The 21,796-nt window shown below is 27.6% G+C and overlaps 1 protein-coding gene across 2 annotated transcripts; it reads right to left on the bottom strand.

The window, feature by feature from the left end:
- Window positions 1–217: 217 nt before the first annotated feature.
- Window positions 218–16,162, bottom strand: LOC145843966 (uncharacterized). 2 transcript variants are annotated; one of them, XM_082951260.1, is made up of 19 exons: window positions 16,063–16,162; window positions 14,805–15,098; window positions 14,320–14,487; window positions 13,424–13,579; window positions 13,056–13,202; window positions 12,427–12,576; window positions 11,693–11,839; window positions 11,155–11,292; window positions 8,944–9,081; window positions 8,007–8,150; window positions 7,181–7,327; window positions 5,991–6,158; window positions 5,436–5,552; window positions 4,821–5,002; window positions 3,890–3,987; window positions 2,610–2,763; window positions 2,204–2,309; window positions 1,586–1,737; window positions 218–830 (listed from the first exon to the last, which is right to left on the bottom strand). In XM_082951260.1, the coding sequence occupies exons 1-19, from the start codon at window positions 16,139–16,141 to the stop codon at window positions 627–629; spliced, it is 2,889 nt and encodes a 962-aa protein (XP_082807386.1). In that variant the 5' UTR covers window positions 16,142–16,162; the 3' UTR covers window positions 218–626. The 2 variants fall into 2 exon arrangements, with proteins under 2 accessions (XP_082807386.1, XP_082807387.1); XM_082951261.1 differs by having other exon boundaries at window positions 219–830; window positions 12,433–12,576.
- Between the last annotated feature and the right edge of the window lie 5,634 nt (window positions 16,163–21,796).

The raw sequence follows: 21,796 nt of genomic DNA, 5'->3' as shown, positions 1-21,796 counted from the left end.
TCTAAATAACTGTATAGGTATAGTATGTATTAGCTTAAAAGCGTAGTTTGTTGTCAAATTTTTTTTGATTAACATAGTTTATTTAAGTTTGCTTATAGCCATTTAAATGTAAACTTATTGAAACTTGACTACTTTTTTTTAGCTGTTTTTCAACCTAAGACACATTTAAGCATTTCGTTTGAAGTGTTGAAACATCTTTCTAAAAGTTACCATTTACTAAAACTACTACTATGTGAAAAAATAAGAACACTAATAAGTTTATGGAAATACCTTTTGTGTAACAAAAGTTTGTCAGTGTTTATTAAGAAAATTGACTAAAAAAGCATATTTGGCATTAATGTAAAAGAAAAAAACAAAAAATTGATTGTGGTCAAATTAAAAAATAACAAGAAATAAAGTAAGCTGTGTTAAACAGTTATCTAAAAAACATATTATTATAACTATTAAACAGAAACAAGCTTATTTTGAATAATCTACAAAAGAAAAGAAATAAGAAAAATTAAATCAAAATATACTCTAGTCCTAACTGTCTTCAGTACGTTTAAAAATTCCTTTTATTACAATACAATTGTTTTATCGTGACAAATTTTCACGATGGCAAGTTGTTAAAGTGAAAACAAATTATTTTAAAGACTCGTGCACTGATCGTGTTTCGTGTCGCTCTTTGGAATTCCAGTGACACTTCTTATCCAATCGTAATACGCGTCGACTTTGACGTAAACACCAGGTTTATGCTTGAGTGCGCACCCGTCACCGAATGACACAACTCCGTAGGTTATCCACTGACAAGAACTGCATCTCTGGCACATCAGTGGTCCTCCGCTGTCACCCTGTGAAACATTAGTTTTATTCTGTAAAATGCTAGTATGCGTTTACTTGTAAGTTTGTTTATCAACTTTGCGCTTAATAGTATTGTTCTCACGGTAAACTGGCTTATGGTTATTTTATTTTACAAAAAAGTTAGCTTATTTTAAATAAGGTAAAACACTTCAACACATTTACTAAATTTTATTTGTCATCATATTAAATACTTCTTTATTTAAAAAAATCATTTTTCATGTACGTAGTGTTCAACGAATTATGTAGGTTTCAAGCTTTTAAGTTTTACTTCAGTAACAAAAAAAGTTTTACAGAGTTTTCTTAATTAAATTAGCAAAATAATTTCAAAAACTTGTGAACTTTCACTAGAAAGCGTCTTATCTTAATTTTATTTTTCTTATGTTAACCAACTCAAACCGTCAATTCAAAATAGTTTATAGTAGCTTTTCAAAAATATAATTAAACTTTTGCATAGGTTACAATAAAAAACTGTGTAAAATTAAACCAAGTAGAGTTTTGAATAAAAGTGCTTTCAAACTGAGAAAAGTTTAAATTGTATTAAGAGTACTAAATTTGTTTCACAAAATGTCAATCATAATTGTGAAAATAGTTTGAAAAAGCTAACAACAATGTGCCAAAAAACCTTAAATTGCACTAAAATAACGAATATGTCACAAAATAGGTGAACGAGCCATAAAACCGCTCTCACCTACTTTTTCATATCGATCAACTTTTCAAAATTGACCATATTTGACGGTAAACCAACCTGACACGTGTCCAGCCCGCCCTCAATCCTTCCCGCGCATTTCATGGTTGACTGCTTGAAGTTGCTGCCGTACGCTTTGCTGCACATTTCATCTGGTAAAAGTCTTATTTGCACCTCCTGCATCAAGTTTGTGTTTGCCTTCAAGTTTCCGACTGTTAAAGGAAAACGTTTGTATTTACATCAGTACTTTGAAGCTGAAAAATTAAAAAACTAGAAAATGCTTTTTATTTTGGTTCATTATAATAGTTGATTTTTTTTTGATGTTGATACATTTTATACAAAGAATATATTTTGTTATTAAATCTAAACTTTAAAGCTGAAGAATTAACAAAGTTAAGCATACATTATATGTTTCTACTTTATAATAATTGATTTTGTTTTTCTTTTTGAAGTCAATACACTTAACACAGTTAATATGCTTTAAAAGTCGTGTTATATTGCATTTATTTTCTTAAATATATTTAACCTATACTTTAAACTGTCTTTATTGGATGTTGCCGACAACTGTTTTACAGTTTTTTATCATGTTTAAAAAAATTACTTGTATAAGTAAGTACATTAAAGATTTGACGACGACAAAAAGAGTTAGTTTAAAAATAGTTACACAAATATACTTACGTTTTCCCCACCCAGCGGCCACACAGTTGGTATCGTCAGGTAGAATTTCTCCTTCAGGAAGGCAAATTGGTTTCACGTACGAATTGTAGCGAGGTGGCTTCGTCAACTGTATGTTATTCAGTTAGTTGAAGTAACAAAACTACCTTAAGTTATAATCTTTTGATAAGAGAGCCTACTGAGCTAGTTTAAAGTGTTAATGTTGTTAATTTGCTAATTTGTCTTGAAAAACGTTTCATATATTTTTGTTAAATTTTCAGTATACAAAATGACGTAATAATGCATGAGTACAATATTTCATACCAAAACGTTAAAATAAGCCCTATATGTATAGAAAGTTTAAGAACATTTATGAAATTTTACGATAAAATTTAAAATATCAATTTTCAATATTTAAAAATATTCTCACTTTCAAAAGAGCGATGTCATTCAACGGGAACTTGTAGTCTTTGTGGACAATTTTGCTCACTTCGCTAGTTTGAACGAAGAAGTTATTTTCTACAGTGTCTGTAGTGTCTATTGTTCCGAACTTGATTAATATCGTGGATTCTTTTACAGTTGTGCTGGAAATAAATTTGATATCTATTAGCTAGAACAAAAATATAGCTCGCATTATTATTTGAAATATAATTTTAGCTTTTAGATTTTTGCATGTATACAATTAGATGAAGTAGTTTCTATAAAACGAATAAAAACGCATATAAGCTCAAAAACGGCAAATGTTTATATAGAATTTATTAAATCATTTAAAAGTAGAAACCAATTCAAAATAATTTTTAAAGTTCTAAACTTTGACACTTAGGTCAAACCGTAGTATAAAATAATAAACACCTTATTTAAATAATTTTGAACAAAATACAAAGATATTTATTACAATTTTAGTTTTTTGTTGTAGTTTTGGATAAAATTTCTTGAATTAGACCGCCAAATAAACAAAATAATTTCTACTTTGTTAAAGTTATATAAATGTATTGATTTATTTTTTAGTAGTAGAAGTTGAAACTTTGCCTAACCGACGTAATCTCGGCGAGCCACGTAACGTTGTTTACGTAATAATTCCGCCACATCATTAGTTTGTCGGAATCAACAAATAATATTTATATTAAAAACGTCGTTGTAACAGTTTTTTATATTTAAAAAAAAAATCACAAACAAGTATAACTTTTTTTAGTAATTTAAAAGTATAAGCAGTAAATTTATTCAAATATACTATTTAGCTATTTTGTAAAAATACAGTGTATAGTAAAATGTAATTTTAAATGCTTTCCAGGAACATTGCTAAATAAGAATATCAAAACACTACCTTAAAAATTGTACAGCTTTTTATTTGTTATTTCAACAAAAACTGAATGCTTAAAAAACATTTTGAAATAAAGATATTTTGCTTCATCATGCAATCTTGAACCGAAATAACATTTAAAGCGTAAACAATGTAATTACAACTTTCATCGTAACTTAAGTGGCATGTCAAACCGAATTAAACTAAAATGTATTTATTACTTTTTGAGTTAAAGCAAAGCGATTTGAAAGAAAACAACAAAAAAATTTCTAAAACTTTAGTTTGAAACACAAATTGAAATAAACAGACTTTGGAAGTTGCTGTAACTTAGTTTATACTAATTTACTTTACGTAAAAATTTAAAATTAATTTACAGTTATATCATTAATCTAATCATAATTAAAACAAACTTTGTTCCATACACAACGCAATGGGCTGCAGTAAGAATCCATTCATTGTTGATCAAAACGCCTCCGCACCACTGAATGCCGTTTATCATAATTGCTGCCTGTAATTATAAATTTTATGGTTTAAAACAATTGTTTCAAGCAAAACAAAATGAAAATACGTCATGAAAACCAATGCTGGTTCAATACTTATCGTTAATATTGTATATATTTTAGTTTTCAGTTTTTAAACGTTTTGTTTTTAGTTTTCATACACTTTGTTTCATTAAAGGTTTTTAAGTAGAAAATGTAATCAGATGTAAACAGCTTTCTGTCTAAAACGTTTGCTAAACGCATTGCAGACGAAACTTTTGCCGAAGTTTGATGAGCATGTTAACTCAGGTTACAATGCATTAAACATTACAGACAGTGACAAGTAACATTGTTGATATATTAAGTTATGGACGAGATAACTTAATTAAACTTAATTAAAAGTTCAAAATACTTCAAAACTCTATAAATGAGAATGGAATTGAACATATAGAAATAGCTAAACAATCTACATAATAGCATAAAATTTGTTGTATATTTTGAAATACTCTTCGTAAAAATACAATTAAACTCAAACAAATAATAGCTTTATGAAGCAGAAATGTAGCTAAATATTAAAATCAAACATCTACGCAAAAAACTTAAAAAAAATACTTAAAATTGGTAATAAAGAACGAAATAATACCGAGTATAAGTATGTTTAAACAGCCTAAAAGTGTTTTAAAATAAGAATCAAATTTAAGTAAAATTATTTTAAACACAACCATAAATAGAGTTCATACATCGAAATAATACATATAAGCGAGCGTAAATACATAAGAAATATTTAAATACATAACAACTATATTTTTTAACAGTCTGTAAATAGAAACTACTTGTAATATCATTAAACAAACAAACAAACCATCCAGGGGAATCTTTTCGGTGCGCTCTTTTCCCCTCCCACGATCCTGCCGATCAGGTTGCCCACTCCCGTTTGCAAGGAGGAGGACCCGCACACTCCGTCATCGCTCAGCAGTGGTGTGACGTCACAACACGTTACGTTGCGGTTCCCGTACCTCTTATAGAACGGTGCGGTGCAAGTTTCTGTTGAGTTTATAAAAATTGACAGTTCTCTTGTAAAAAACAGAAACTTGTTAGTTAAAACAATAAACTTGTAGAAACCCTTTTGTAGGAGGTAGTGGTGCATGTCTCTGTTTGCGCGAAAATAAATAAGTTTGTATAAGTTTGTAATTTAAATATAGTTTTGCAGGTGCAGTGCAAGTTTCTGTAGATAGGAATAAAAAAAATAATAAGTTGCTTCTCTCAAAAATTCAGAAAATAATTGGTAAAATTGAGCTACTTTAAAACGTTCCTACAAAGATCTAAAAATAATCAATTTTTTGAAGGCATGTTAATCACTGTTAAAATGAGTGTAAATTTTTCGTTGTTACTAGTTTATAACCATTTAAAATATGATGTAAAACTGGATTTCCTTACTTTCTAAATCAAAGAAATTTAAAAGTAGCTGTTTATAAACCTTTAGGACAATCTCCAAGGTTGCAGTCCCTGAAAGATGAGACTGAAGTTGTCGGAGTTCTTATTTGAGTTCCCCACCCGCAGGTCCTAGAACATTCACTCCATTGATAACTAGGAGCTGTATTTAAACAGAATTAAATAAATTGAACAATATAATAAGGTTTTAGCATTAAAGATTCAGAAATGAAATATTTGCTTAAAACAATAAATAAAGTTAAATATTCAAGCTATGTAATAAACTTTTTAACATTACAAATCTAATAAACAGTTTTGGACAAAATATATTTAATTATTTTTTAATTTTGTTGCGTACTGTCTACATGTTTGCAATAATAAAAAAAATCATGTATCATAAAAGCAAATTATGTATTAGCTTAGTCCAAAAGCACTGCATACATAGCAAATATTAGTTAACAAACCGTATAGAATTTTATGATTTTACCAATTAAAATTAACGCATTCTTATAAAAATAAATTAAATAACTAGTACAAGCTTATTTATTTTTTGTACGTATTTGCATTAATTAATAATATTGAACTTAGTGTTTCCACTCACTCGGGCAATAGCCTCTAAAGCAAGCTCTTTTCTTGGTATCTGCCCCTGAACACTTGGACCCCGAACAGGATCTCGATTTTGATTGCACCCCGACCCCACAAGTTTTGCTGCATGCGGTCCAGTCCGTCCATGGACTGTAAACTGACAGCTGTTCTGTTACTTCCTCTTCTGTTAGAGTTTATAACTTTTTAAAGACACGTTTGTTTTCAATTTCAAACATTTTTGACTACTTTTGTTTTAATATTCAAGTTAACGCAGTTTTCTGAGATTTTTTAAAACTGTGTTAACTGCCGTACAACAACAAAAAGTTTGTATGAAGAAATAAAAGTATTAATATCATTTTGTTGTTAAATAAATTATTTTATTGTGGTCAGTATATTTTAAAGCAAGCAAAGTTTGTTTTTGAGGTAATTACAACAAAAACGTTTTATTACATAATTTCTTCTTTTAATAAAAACGCATATTTGTAGAATTTCTGCTTAGACTAGTTTCAAATTTTCCATTTAAAATAAACCGCATTTAGCGTCGTTGCAGTTGAAATTAAAATACTGCTTTTTAAAGGTTCGATTGACAAAATACCGCGACATTAGAATTAAATAAGCAATGTTTCTTTTTTTAATAAGTTTTCTTTGTTAAATTTCCGGTCAAAAATATCGCCACATAACAAATTATAAAACGTAAAAAGCACTTATGTCATTTTAGCTTAACTTTCTTTTTTTTATTCAATATCAACATACCGCAGTTTTAATTGTAACAGTTAATGCTGGTCAACGACAGACCACGTTTTAATATATAAAAGCGATTAGCCATTAATCGAGTGACAATCCATAAAACCACCATGTTAATTAGTAACATTTATATAACAAATGCTATATTTCTTTGTAATTTAAGTTTAGTTTTTTATTCCAACTAAAATAAATCGCATATAGTTATACAGCGCATAAGCAATTTACTACTTAACAATTGTATTAAACAAGTGACGTTGAAGGAAGGTTGCCGCATATTAAGCACTTTACAAATTAAAAATAGTAGATTTATTTTAAACTTTAGCCGAGTTATTTCCAACTTGAAACAAACCGCATTTAGCGTTGTAGCAGTTGATGCTGGTGGACGAAATACAAATAAATACACAATATCTCATTATTCTTAGCTAAATTATTCTATCAAATACTTTCCAATTTGAAACAAACCGCATTTAGCGTTGTAGCAGTTGATGCTGGTGGACGATATTCCCACGCAACTGTCACCCCCCAAACATTCCCGGATGTACTCCCGTTTCCCGCTGCCGCACGTCACACTGCAGGGCCCCGATATCCACCTCCCCCAGCTTGCTGTTTCTGTGAAAATAAATAAAAATTTTAAGTTTAAGTTAAAACAATTTTGGAAACCAGTTACCGATCAGAATTTTTGTAATCTTTTTAATGGTAGCCTTTTAATCAACCTTAACTGTTTTATGAGTTTAGCATTGCTTAAAACTAATTCAAAAGTACAAAAAGTGTAGTCAAAATACGTAATATTTTATTCTTTGGAAATCTTTTAACCTCATTTTCTATTTCTGTGAACTTAGTACTACTTTTTATACAACAAAGAAGCTTTTAAAGTAAACTTTATAACATAAATTAGTTTGAAGTTTACAAATGTAAATAAGAGTCTTAAACAAAAATGACAACTTTTGCTTCTTTCAAAATTACAAAGTGATGTGTAACTAAACTTCGTAGACTTTATTTAGATAACGACCAATTATCAAAATATAATTCGAACAAACAAAGCTTTTTATTCAAGTTTAATTTACTTAATTTCTTTCCAGTGCTTTAAACTAAATAAAATTACAACTGTACAACTTTAAAAAAATAAATTTGTAATATGAATCATTTTGAAAATAATTGATGTGAATTAAAATTCTACTTCTTTCTAAACTGCTTAGAAATGCACAAAGTAACGTGTGCAAGAAACTTATTACACATTTAGATTTTTGACCAATTATTAAAGCATAATTCGAACAAACAAACTATATACCACAATCATCATTCTTGCAAGTGACTGTTCTTTTCAATTCATCAGTGCAATCTCCCCTGATGCAAAGTCTGACGTCATCTCTGGTCCCTTCCCCGCATGTGACACTGCACTTCCCGAAACTCCAAGGACTGTACACTGCTGGAACTGTTGTAAAATGATTTGTTAATTTTAAATTTAGTCTCATTACTTAACATAAATTAAGAAGTACTAAACTTTATAACTAAAATGTTAAGTTGGAAGAAATAGCTTTTAAAGTTTAAATAGTCTTGTTTTTAATTTATATAAAAAAGCATAAAGTACAACAGCCTTATTGCTTTAAGTTTATATTTTATAAAGTTAGTAAAACATACTTTGCAAGGTATCATAATTCTAAGGGTAAATTGTTATCCGCAAAAAAAAAAGGATAAAATAGTTTGCTGATTGCAATCGATCAGTTTATATGCGATGTAAACTGAACAGAAACTTTTTTTTTATTGAAAGTTTTTGGTTCAAAAAAATATTTTGCTATGTTTTCTTAGTTATACAAGCATTTCTAAAATTATCTAATATTTTCGAAATAATGATTAATCAATAAACAATTTTACGTAACTATATTTTTTGTTTTTTGCTCTTAGCTAGTTATTGTCAAAAATCGCAAATCATTACTAGTTTAGTTAAAAAAACTAAACACGTACCTTGCATCATATATAAAGCACAGTGAAGCAATAAATGAATTAAAATGCTTATAAAAAATTATGCACGATGTTCAAAAATAAAGATTTTTTTAACAAAATACACAACTTCACGCAAACTTACTCGGACACGGAGGTTTGCTGCAGTAAGTCTTTCTAGTGCTTAGACGAAATAAATGTTATAATATATCAAAAAATTCAAGCATGTGTACAGCATAATCATAATAGTTCGTTTAAAAGTGCATACAGTTTCGAAAAAAACTTACTCGGACAAGGAGGCTTGCTGCAGTAAGTCTTTCTTGTCTTTCCACCTTCGCAATTCCCCCTCAAACATGTTCTTGTGTCCGTTTGCTCACCAGTGCCGCAAGTAACACTGCATTCGCCAAGTTTCCACTCACTCCATTCTGTGTTTAGTATGAAATGTTAACGAAAAAGTAAACAAAAAAGTACAAAAAATACACTCAAAATATTTGGTCCTGAGACCTGGTGCACGAAAAAACCTTTCGGTTATCGAGTCGTACACCACGGATGGTACCTTTTAACGTCTTGTCCAGGACAGTAAAAAAAAATAATATTAACAAGCATAAATATACTGCAAGTACCTAACTTCCATTTTCCCCACTCTGTATTTAGTATGAAGTAAAAAAATGTGAAGAAAAAAAGTGCTAGAACTTTTTTATCAACATTAACAAACATAAATACATATTCTGATCGTCCTGTTTTTTAAAAATATATATTTTATAAACACAACGAATATAAGTAAATTTAGTGTTTACGGCCTTTCAAGTTTATTCTTTCTTTGTCTTTGCATTAATCCTGTTCTTATGAGTTTAAGGTATTTAGACGAAAGACGATAAGCACTTAAACTGTGCTTTGTTAGAATTAAGATAAATTATGGCTTTTCAAACTTAGTTCGTTTTCCTTTGTTCTATTTATTTAAATTTTAATAATATGTAGATTAATTGGTTTATAAATACCTATTAGTTTAGCTTTGTTTAAATGTTAAATTTCAAAAAACTTAACCAGATGTAAACGTTCAAACAGATAATAAACTTTTCTTGGTTTTAAGTTAAACCGGCATTTTTGTGTCAAGGCGTGAAATTGTTGAGCAAAAAGTAAATTTTTTCTGTCAAAATTCGCTAATCATGTCAGTTTTGCACGGCAATTATCTACAAACGATTATAAATAATTCAATTTTGTTGCGTGCCTGGCTTGAAACACTGTCATTTGTACATTAATAATACATATACACTTAATGATTTCAAAACTGTAAGTTGCTTATTTGTAAACGTATAGTACCTCATTATGTTTTTTAGTTTTAAAAATAATTGTTCTACCATGACTTTGAGTTTGTGTAAACTTAAAATCTTATATTTTTCACTTGTTTTCCTAGCCATGTTTTGTAAAATATCGCAAGTATATTTTAAAATCTTTTAAGTAGTAACTAATTTTTAAGTAATATAAATTAAAAACAAACATTTCTGAATATTTTTATGAGCCAACTTTTTTTATGAGAAGTGACAAAGTATAAACTAAAATAAAAGTTTTTTTAATGACAATAACGTTTTCTAAAATTTATTTCATTTTGATGTGCGAACTAAACGTATTTTTTTAGAAATACACTAAAACCCCCTAAAATTTTTAACAAAATTCCCAAAAAATACTTATCTATACTTTAAACGGAACTTAATTTGAAATTTTAGGGAATTCGCTTTAAAAAGTATCTATAATATCTTCACTTAAACTTCCCCACAAATTATTGTATCAGCTTACTCTTTTTGTACAGAAATAAGTCGCAAATGGCTAAAAACTCACATAATTTGTCAAACATTGCTTTATAACGACGTATTTTCGAAAACAATGACATAGGAAACGCAAAAAAACACCATATTACATAGAGTGTGGAAATATCTTATTAAAGTCCAATTTAAGTTTTTAAGCAGTATTAGATTGTTCTGAAATATTTCTTTGATATAAAACAGTTTTCGTTTTCTTAAAAGCGATTTTAAAATTTAAAATCGAAAATTGCTTAACAGATCTACAAAGTTAGTTTTTATGCAAGTAAAACCTAATTTAATAGAACTATCAAAGTTTCTATGTGGCTTTTAAATACTAAAAAAACTTCAAGCAAAAAAAATATTTTCTGAAAAAGTCATAGCACTGATAAACTATACTAACAGGTGCAGTCAAGTTAATTTCGGTTAGCAGGACAAAAACTTAAAATTTAAACTAGTTTTTTAACTTAAACTTAGACTATTTCTATGTACAATTTTCAACTAGCAGACTTTGATATTAGAATTTAAATGTACAAATCTGTTAAGTTTTTAAATCGTGATCATTGCGTTTGCATGAAACACCGTGTTGAATAAAACTCTCAATCTGAAATTGTTTAATTAATGTTTATTTGCTTCTCTTTATTGGAACTATAACTCCCTATAAAGTTAGTACAATTAAATCTATTAAGTACTCATAACAACCTGGACAAACAGCGATGTTGCACTTGACTATGCGTGACGAATCTCCCTCACAACTACCTGAAGTGCACACTCTAGTGTCGTACCTGTTTCCGTCCCCGCACGTCCTGCTACACTCACCCAGTTTCCATGCGCCCCAGACTCAAAATATATATAAAAAATTGAAGTCAAAAAGTTTAAAAATGTATGTAAAACATATATTAATAGTCTTAAAACTTTTTAAAAGCTTTGTAAGCTAATCACATTTAATAAACATAAAAAAAACGTTTTGAAATATTAATGTTTTTGCACAGTTTTTTACGGATTTTGCGAGTTTTATAAAAGTGCATAATAAAAATAAAAATCAAACACCATAAAAAGTACTTTAGTCATGAACATTGTCCCATAATAAGTTTTAAAGTTGTGCTTTAATTTAAACTACATGTTAATCACAACAAGCAAATAGCATAACTCATAATCAAATATTTACTTATGTTGCAGATCAATACGTTTTTTTTTACTAAATTTTTAATCAAAATGTAACTTAGTTTTTAACTTTTACCTGGACAAGTTGGCTTCACGCACTTGACACTTCTCACCAAGCTGGCGGTGCATGTTCCTTGCAAACAAGTTCTTCTGTCAGTTCTAGTTCCCTCCCCGCAAGTCACCGAACAATCTCCCATGACCCATGATCCGTATAACGCTGTTACTGAAATAAACACAATTATATTGTTTTCAAAAGTTTATTTGCTAAAATAATTCTGTTAAACACGTTTTAGTTATTGTGTTCTATGTTTTTTACAAGTTAACTGTGTACTCTACTAAAGGCATCAATTTAGCAATAAATTGTTCAAAGTTCATAAACAATGTATAAGAGTATACAAGAATAAGCTGGAAGTGATTTTTCTACCCTTTCATATAGTAGTTTTCATTTAGATAAATTTCAAGGTACAAATATTATTATTATTATTTAAAAAAAAAGCTCTGGGTTCAGTTTTTTTATTTGACTCATTATACTAATATTAATTCAATCCGTTTTTTTAAAAACTAGTACCAATTTTACTTAAATATACTCTGAAATTCTTGAATTTTCAATATGTAACATTTTTGTTTTTGTTTATATTCTCCACGCATGAATGAGTTTTTAAACAACAGTATAATTAACTAAAATTGTTATATGCAGTTTCATATTCTATTTTTGCTTAAAAATGTCGCAATCTCTTGCCACCGAAACCGGTCGCGAATAAAATATACAATTTGCATAAATCTATTTACCCTTTCATATATAAAACTTACTCGAACCTTCACAAGGTTGCTGGTTGCAGCTGACTTTCCTCTCGTCACTTCCCTGACAACTTCTCTCCATGCAAGTCCTCCTATCCGTTCTAACTCCTCCTCCGCAAGTAACAGGGCATTCCCCGATCACCCAAGAACTCCATTGCAAAACTTGAAAGTATTTTGAAATAAAACATATTTAACATTAGTTTACTTTTATTTATTTTGTAATTATGAATTTTGTTTTATAAGCGATGATTTTAGACAAACTTCTTTATTGTGTGTACTAAGTAATATATAAGTTTAAATTTTTTGAATTGAATTTTTTTTTTTTAGTTCATTTGTATATCATATTGTGTTTAACTTGTGTTTTCGTTTAAATATAATAATAATATGCTGTTTCAACACATAAAACTAATTCTAAGTTGCTTAAAGTGGAAAAGACTTTTCTGAATTACAAAACGCATGTTTTTCAATAAAAAACAGAGTAGTCTTACTGCTGTTGATATAACTGAAACAACAAAAATGTTTCAATTAAAATAAGTGTGGTTTAAAAATAGTCAAACATATGTAACTGTTTTTAGTTCTATATAAATAAGGATGACAAATACTGTCTCATCGTCAAAAAAAATCGTTAGCATTACACCTACCTGGACACGGGGGTCTGACGCACTTAACATTTCTTGTTGATATTCCCTTGCAGGAACCTTGCAGACAAGTTCTTCTATCTATCCTCACTCCCTCTCCACAAGTAACTTGGCATGCTCCTATTTTCCATGGTCCCCATTTCGATATTACTGTTAAAATAATAAAATAATTTTTAAAATCTGAAGTAACAATATTAAGTTTAATTTAAAATAACTATTGAAATTAAGGTAATAAGTTAAAAACTTTTAGTTAAAGTTTTAGTCTACACTATTTAAGTTCAAAACGACTTTAAGACAAATATAAATGGTATAAAATAATCAAAAAACTGAAAAATATCACATAAGTAAAGTTTATTTCTTAAACAACTAACCGGGACACTCCTTATTGGTTTTACATTTGAAGTTTGCCACTTCTGGACCAGGGCATGGTTCCCCCAGACATGTCCTCGTGTACCTTTTCAACCCTTCTCCGCACGTGACACTGCACTTGCCAATCTTCCAATCGCTCCAACCGGTCGGCTGGTTTTCTGTATTTACGAAAGAACTTTTTGTTACTGTTTTCATATGCTTTTTTGAAAAAACGTTTGTATCGGTCATTTTATATGTTTATTGCACAGTAGTAGTACTACAAAATGAAAAAGTCCAAAAACTGTTAAGTCACCAACTAAAACTCTAGAGAAAAATATTCATTTAAAACCGAATTTTTTATCAAGCTGTTGCACGAAACAGTTGTATAAAAAACCAATTATGACGACACAAACATAATACTTAAATTATTGACTTAGTTTCCTGTAAACAATTTAAAAAAAACGTTGTACAAAATGCCAGACAAAATAGTTCAAAACTTTTAGCATTAAAATAAAAATTATTTTCTACTGAAGTTTGCACACAAAAATCTTCATATAAACGATTATTACGTCACACCAACCTACACACTCCTCCTCATTGCAGGGTTTCAATCTCGACGTTTCCCCATTGCAAACGTTGAACAAAACAAACAATAAAATTATGACGTAATAACGACTATGACGTCACACCAACCTACACACTCCCCCTCATTGCAGGGTTTCAATCTCGACGTTTCCCCATTGCAAACGTTGAACAAAACAAACAATAAAATTATGACGTAATAACGACTATGACGTCACACCAACCTACACACTCCCCCTCATTGCAGGGTTTCAATCTCGACGTTTCCCCATTGCAAACGTTGAACAAAACAAACAATAAAATTATGACGTAATAACGACTATGACGTCACACTAACCTATACACTCCCCCTCATTGCAGGGTTTCAACCTCGACGTTTCCCCGTTGCACACGTTGAACATCCTTCCCCGGATGCACCTCCTGGTTTCCCGCCTCATTCCCTGCCCGCACGTCCTGCTGCACTCACCCGCCTCCCACTTTGACAGGTACCCCACCAGTGGCACGACTGTAAAGTATTGTTTTAATTTAAAATATTAATTAGTTTGTATCTGGGTCAATGTGTGATGACGTCATTGGGATTACGAATAATAGAAGCAACTTTTTTATTTATAGTAGAAGGATATAAGCGTGTTAAAGCTGCAAATAGGACTTTAATGAAATATGTTAAATATCTTTAAGGTAGTTTGTGTTTATCCAAACCCAAATAACCACTTCACGCATCGCAACTAGCTCATGGTAGTTATTAAATGTTTTAACTGGATATGTTTATAAAAAAAATCTTTTTTTAATTTATGTTTAAAAACAAAAATTTGTTACACCCACCGCAGTACTCTTCATCCCTGCCGTTGGGGCAGTGCCTCTTCCCATCACACTTCCGGTTCATGCTGATGCACTTCTTCATGTTGCTGTGGTTCGGGTAGCAGTCGAACCAGTTTCTCCTGCACTCGCTCTTCTTCTGTATCTCTTCCTCCTCCTCTGGATAGTAATCCCCCTCCTCTTCAGGGTAGTAGTCGTCATCTTCTTCGTAATTGTCGTCATCTCCATTGTAATTGTCCTCATCTTCATTGTAATCATCTCCATCGTCATAGTAATCTTCACCGTCATAACTACCCTCGTCTGTTAGTTAGTTGTATGTTAGCAATTGTTTTAGCGTAGTTTTCTTGGTGTTTTTGTTTTAAATGAACTTTGGTGTTTTAAAACCATTTGATACTTTTTAGTTGTTTCCACCTTAGGGTAAGACCCAAAGTCAAAACTGACGCTAAAAAGTTTTTATAGTAACACAGTCATCGTCGTTGTGTTGAAAAACTAAATTTTTTAAACCTGAAAGTTTGAATAGAAAAGAAATTAAATATAGTTTGTAAAATTTTGATAACTGCTCTGTTATGCTTGTCACTAACAAACATTGATACATTTTTTTATAAATGTTCGTTTGTACTTTTACCTGAAGCATAAAGTATGTTTATAGTAATAAAAGAAACAATTTAGTCAATTTAATTCGGTTGCACTTTTTATTTACTGATACTTTTAAACTTATTACCTAAGCTATGTATATTAGTTGTTTTGCATCAAATAATTATTAGGTTTTATACCGTTAGTTTTTTCTATTGCTTTGATATAAAGTTTTAAATAGTTTTAAGCATTTTTTTGGAAAAAAAAACTAATAAAATATCAAAATTTTGTTTTGTTTTATTATAGTTTGTCAAATTTATTTTCTTTATTTAATGGCTTCAAGTGTTTAGCCTAAGCGATAAATAATAAAACGTTTTCTGGATTTCATCAACCACATTAAAACAAAGTGAGTAATTGAGCTAAACTTAAACGTCCTAATTTAAAAACATTTTATTTTTTAATCAGTAAAATTATTTTAAAGTTATTTAAATATTTATTCTATTTAAAAACTTTATATAAACGAATATCTTTGTTGTATTATCTACCAAAATAGATGCTTTTGAAGTTTTAAATTTAGCAGTTTTTTTTTATGATTTAAAAAACTATTTGTAAATAAGTAATGAATACATCACTTTTGTTTAAAAAACAACATAAACACACTTTTTGATGTCAAGCAATCAATAAAACTTACGGTCATAATGGTCTGTTTTGCAAACAGCAATTAATGTCGTTGATAGAAGTACAAACAGTAAACATCTTGTAGAAAACATTGCTAAACTTATTCGATATAAAATGCTGTTAAAATAAATAAAATTACTTTATACTGAAATAGCTGCTAAGCTTTATTACTTTTGCAAAAGCTTTTTCAATAAATACAGAAGAAATTAAACCAAAAAGTTTGGTTAATATTTAATTGCGCTTTAAGCCTAATTTCGAAATGTAAGTTCAAAGTTTTTTGTTAAACAAATTTTATCTGGTAATATAAATCCACCTAGTAGTTAAGTAAAAACTTTTCGAATATTTTTTCTTTAACAATTTTAATTAGTATCAAATACACGTCTTGTTGCTTTAGTTTCATTAAAGGTTTTTTTTTTGATAATTGTGTACTAAGCAGTATATTAAACAAAGCTTATACATTCTGCCATCTGTAAAAAAAAATATAACTATCAATCTCTCTGTATTCTAAAATCACTATGATAAAAAACTTGTACCAAATAAATAGCAACCACTGATTTTCTTACACGCTTTTTGGAATTTAGAAAAAAAAAACTAACTAAAAAACAATTTTATTTTAATCACAAAAGTTTGTAACTTTTACATTTTTATTTTCAGTCTACTACAAACAACGAAGCTGAATCTAATTACGCATCGCGTACTAGCGTGTTTGCTGCATATACCTATCAAGCACGGAAACATGTAACAAGTTTTCAAAGATAATCCAATTCGCCCACGGGCAAAATGTGAGTAGCGGCTATCAAACGGTCTTCAATAACCTGCGCGCATGATATTATACACAATTTAAATATAGGTTACCTTATATTAGGCATGGGTTCCCAGAAACATACAGCGCTTAATAGCTGCTTGAGAATTTTTACGTCATTAAGTAAGTATACAAGTCATGTGTGTTGTTTTACCAGTATGATAAGTATTATAAAAAATCATAATCTGTGTTAAAGGATGTAGCTGCTAAAAAGTGCAGTCGAGAACTAAACACAATATATGCAATATTAAAATCGGGAGGTTTTTTAAACAACATTTTTAAAAGGGTGTCTTAGATGTTATGAAAAAAATATTTATTTCATCCGGATGTTTCAAGTTATGATTACTATTCTACTAATTAACACAGACTAAAGAGCTAAAAATAAGTAGATAAATACTTATAAAATAAATAGCACAAGACAGTTTTGCAAAAATTAGTTATAATTTTTTTGAATTAATATCAACATTTTGTAGAACATAAAAAACTTTTTAAACATAGTGTTTTGCTTTTATTTTTCATTTGTTATAGAAACTTAGATTGTTTAAAACATTATTATTAAACTTACTTTATATTCATATGATAAACTGAACAATGATTTTTGTAATTATTTTGGTATGAAAATGAACATTATTTTTATAATAAAAATTCAAATACTTATCTTTTTAAATTCAGTGCTAAACATTTAAGTAATTTCTAGTAACAAGTTATTTTATATACAAGCTTATGTGGAATTAAAATTAAGTTCAGAGCTTAAATTCAAAGAAAGTTTAGTATAGAAAAGCAACACACAATAAAAATTTGATAAAAATAGACTATAAAAAATACGATTTATGTGCATTTTATCTTAAATGAAAATTTATTAAACTCAACTATTTAATAAGTCTAAAGCTTATTAACATTTAATTTGGTTGAAGGTTTTGTTAATTTTTTTTTTTAAAGATATATAAAACTTGTTAAACGCGTTGAACAATGATTTGTAATTTTTTACAAGTAGAATAAGTCAAAATATTTCTTCATGTCCTTTTATAACGTTAAAAATTTAAGTAAAATATTTTGAAAAGGTTTTTGATTACCTTCTCTTATTTTTGATAAAATTTTTTAAATTTTAACGTTATTAGTTAAAAAATTGTTTTAATTTTTGCATGCATACTTACATGTTAAATCATAGGTGGTATTACCGCAACTAATTTTATTAAAACATTCTGGTAATCTCGCGGTAATAAAAGTCCAGAAGTTGTTTTTATTTTAATTGCAATAATTTATGAAATAGTGAAAGATTTAGCAATTGTATGTACACTTTTGAAATAGCTGCATTAAAAGCTAAATCTAATACTTTTGTGTTTTATAGCACATATAGAAGAATTAAATCACCTTATTGAAAAACAAAACACAAATTTTTAGTGTAATAGATTATGTGTGCAAAAAAAAGTAATAGCCAAAGTATGCTGTTTAAAGTTTTGATATTTTACAAAATAATTTAATTCATATTTTTCTTTAGTTTACATTTTTGTATTTACTTTACTTCACATGTTAAGTAGTATTAACATTCAAAGTGATTAAAATACATAAATAAGTACTTTGAGTTATTCTTGTAGTACAACACATAAAACTTAACCCTGATTTATTTACAATTTTTTTTTCAGTATAATAGCTGTTTAATTAAACAAAATAATATTTAAAACGACTGTATAAACAAAAATTAAAAATTGTATTAGTAAATGATCTATTGTATACTTTTTTGCGTTTTGTAAAATAAATCGTATTTACCAACTATTGTATTATTATATTTTATTATTAAACATAGCAATACAAAAAAACTTTAACATTGCTTTTGTTAAATAATATTTAATTTTATTAATTTTTCAAAACAACTGCTACGAGTTATTTAGTTTTCAGCTTTTTTTGAACAAATTTAAGTTATTTGTTTACATTTCTTAAAAAGTATCAATTGTGATGGTAAAAATAAATAAAACTAAGTGTATAATAAATAAAAAGGTTTTTAAACGCTTAGTAGTATATTTTTTATGTATTATTTATGAGCATATGGTAGTACTTCAAAGTAGGCACGCGTTTACATTGAAATATTTATAAGTTTTTTACTAAATTCTGTTTCACAAAACTTACATTAGTTCGACACTAACTTTAAAATTCTTGACAGAATTAATTTTTCAGTTTAAACATAAAAGAAACTAATAATTTTTTTTATAAAATTGATCAATATCTCTAGTTATTTTTATACCGTCTCATTATCTAAATGTGTTAATTATTCTTCTTAAAAAATTGAAGGCTGTTTTAATAGATGACATATCTTTTTTACATAAAATTTTATTTGTTACTAATTATATAGAAGATATTTTTAGCCTTTCATTAAAAAAACAAATTTGTTATTTTCTTTTTGTAATAATAAGTTTATTTAAACAGTTAATATTTTATTTCAACATAATTTGTTTTAGCTGTCTTAACTTAGTACGTCGGTAATCGTGTTTTATAGAGTTTCCCTAACTGTTTAATGTCAGTTTAACTGAATTAGTTGTGAACAAAAGAACGATTAAAGCTTTTTTTCAACTATTTACTTTCAATCAAGTACGCTTAGTTTGAGCTTAAAACTAGCTACTAGCAAAAACGATTGAAGTTTATTTGGTTATAAGCGTCAAGTTAATTGCAGTTCAAGCGATTGTAGTTTAGTTTTGTTTTACAAGTTATTTGAGTTCAAGCTTTTATGCCTAAGCCAAGCTGTTTTAAACGTTTTTAGTGTTAGCTGCTTCAAAATGCAAGTTTAATTTAAGGAGATTTTTAAGTTAAAACATGTAAGTTTGTTCGTGTTAATTCAAAAAATCATCAACTTTGATTTTGCTTTATTGCAACCTTTTAAATTTTTCTTGTTAAAATTTGTCTTAAACAACTAAAATAAGTAAAAAAAAATGTTGTTTAATAGGTTCATCGTAAATATACAACTAGAATTTCAAGATAAGTTTTAAGCACTTAGTAATTTAGAAAGAAGCTTATAAAACAACTTTTTGAAAATGAAATGTGATTTATCAGTATTCGTTAAAAAATAATAATTAAATTAAATAAGATTTCTATAATTTTTGTATATCTTTGAGTTAACCGAAAAATATTTTATAATTAGAGCTGTTATTGGTCATTTTTATTAAATAACTTTTGACTTCTGCTAAACTATATGAAATTTTGCTTAAAACTATACTATAATATTAAAAAAAAATTAGTAATTAAATATTGTTTCATCAAAAATTTTCTATTTATTACTAAATATGTTTAAAGATTTTGATATATAATCTTCAATAAAGCTTTAAATCTTTAAATATACCATTCTAATTAATTTTTAGTAGTTAAACTAAAAGCTGAAAGTGATTTAAGTAATGTGGTTAAAAAATTTACGTAGTTCGCAGAAACTAAACACATTTAGTATAAGTTCTGCTTATATATGACTTAAAAAACTAAACCACACTATTAAGAACAAGACAAAAAGACAAATTAGTTTTGTATTTTTATTTTGTAACTAATGATTTTTACACTAAAAAATTAAAAAATCATAATGACTTCTTTAATCTTTTTAAAATTTAAACTTAAAATCTTATACAATTTTTTTTTATTTTTAATGTTTGCTTCTTAATAGAAATTTTGCTTTCAGTGCAATACTTATTTACAAACTCTCTTACACTAAATAATAGTTTTTTTTTTGTTTTTACAAAACGTAAATTTTTTTTTACACTATCAGTCATGTTTCTAAATAAATTTAAAAACAAGTTTTTTAACTACATATAAGTAGGGTTAAACTTAAATAAATTTAAATATCAATCTTGTTATATTATGTCTGTTGATCTACTTCGATAAACAAAAAGTAAAAAAAAATCTAAACTTTAAGTAAATTCTATTGTTCATATGTAGTTTAAGTTTAAATTTTATATTCAAACACTGTATTTAATTTTGCTACAAAATTTATTTATGTTTATACGCTTTTTACGTAATTAAAAAAATAAATTAAAAATTTAAGAAATTACAGCGTTCTTTAGTGATTAATTGTTCAAATTTATCATCAAAACAATACATGTATAATAAAGATAAACTATTCTCAACAGACACAACCTTAACCAAGCTTTAATTATAAAAATTTTCAGTAACTTTTTTTATAAAATTAAATGCATTAATACACAAAAATTCCACAATTATTGACTGATATGACCGATCATGTTTCATCGTAGTTTACTTATGTTATTTTTGAAAAGACACAATTTTCTTATGTATTTTTAGTTTTAAGCTTTTTTTTAAACATTCTTTCATTATTTAAAAACTTAAACAAGATTGATTTTGTTTGTAATTTAATCTTAATATAGTTAACGCATTTTTGATTTTTTATTTGTCTTCTTTATAGTAAAAAATATAGATGAATGTTAGTTCTGAGCTTATACTTTATTAACTAAAGCTCAAAATATTAATAAACTAGCTTTTTAGATGCTTGAATAACAAATCGATAGTATCAAAGAAAACATTGAGTTTACATTACAAATACATCTGCACTTTTTGTGTCATTTCTTAACATGTTTGGAGCATATTTTCACACAAATCATAACTTTTCTGTTTTCTTAAAGTTTCGTTTTTACTGTTAAATAAAGGTGCATGTAAGAACAGATTATGAACTCTAGTTGATATAGAAAAATATAAAGACTTATTTTTTTTTATTTAACATTTAGTTCGAGCTAAACTTACTAATTTAAATTTACTAAACTTTTTTAATTATGAAATTATTAAGTTAGGTTAAATATAACACAATTTCAGGCATTATAGTTTTTACTTTGTATCAATCGGCATATTTATTTTTTTAACATAATACAATTGACTTGAGCTTTATGCTTTTATTACCAGAGAAACAAAAAAGGTGTTTTAGTTATACTCTATAAAGTTACTTATTTATTATTCTTTTTCA

The sequence above is a fragment of the Thalia democratica genome, chromosome 9 (genome assembly GCF_965202585.1).
Source record: "Thalia democratica chromosome 9, ktThaDemo2.hap1.1, whole genome shotgun sequence".
Lineage (NCBI taxonomy): Eukaryota > Metazoa > Chordata > Thaliacea > Salpida > Salpidae > Thalia > Thalia democratica.
Note: the sequence above shows the minus strand (reverse complement) of the source record. Positions and strands in the feature narration are given on the sequence as shown.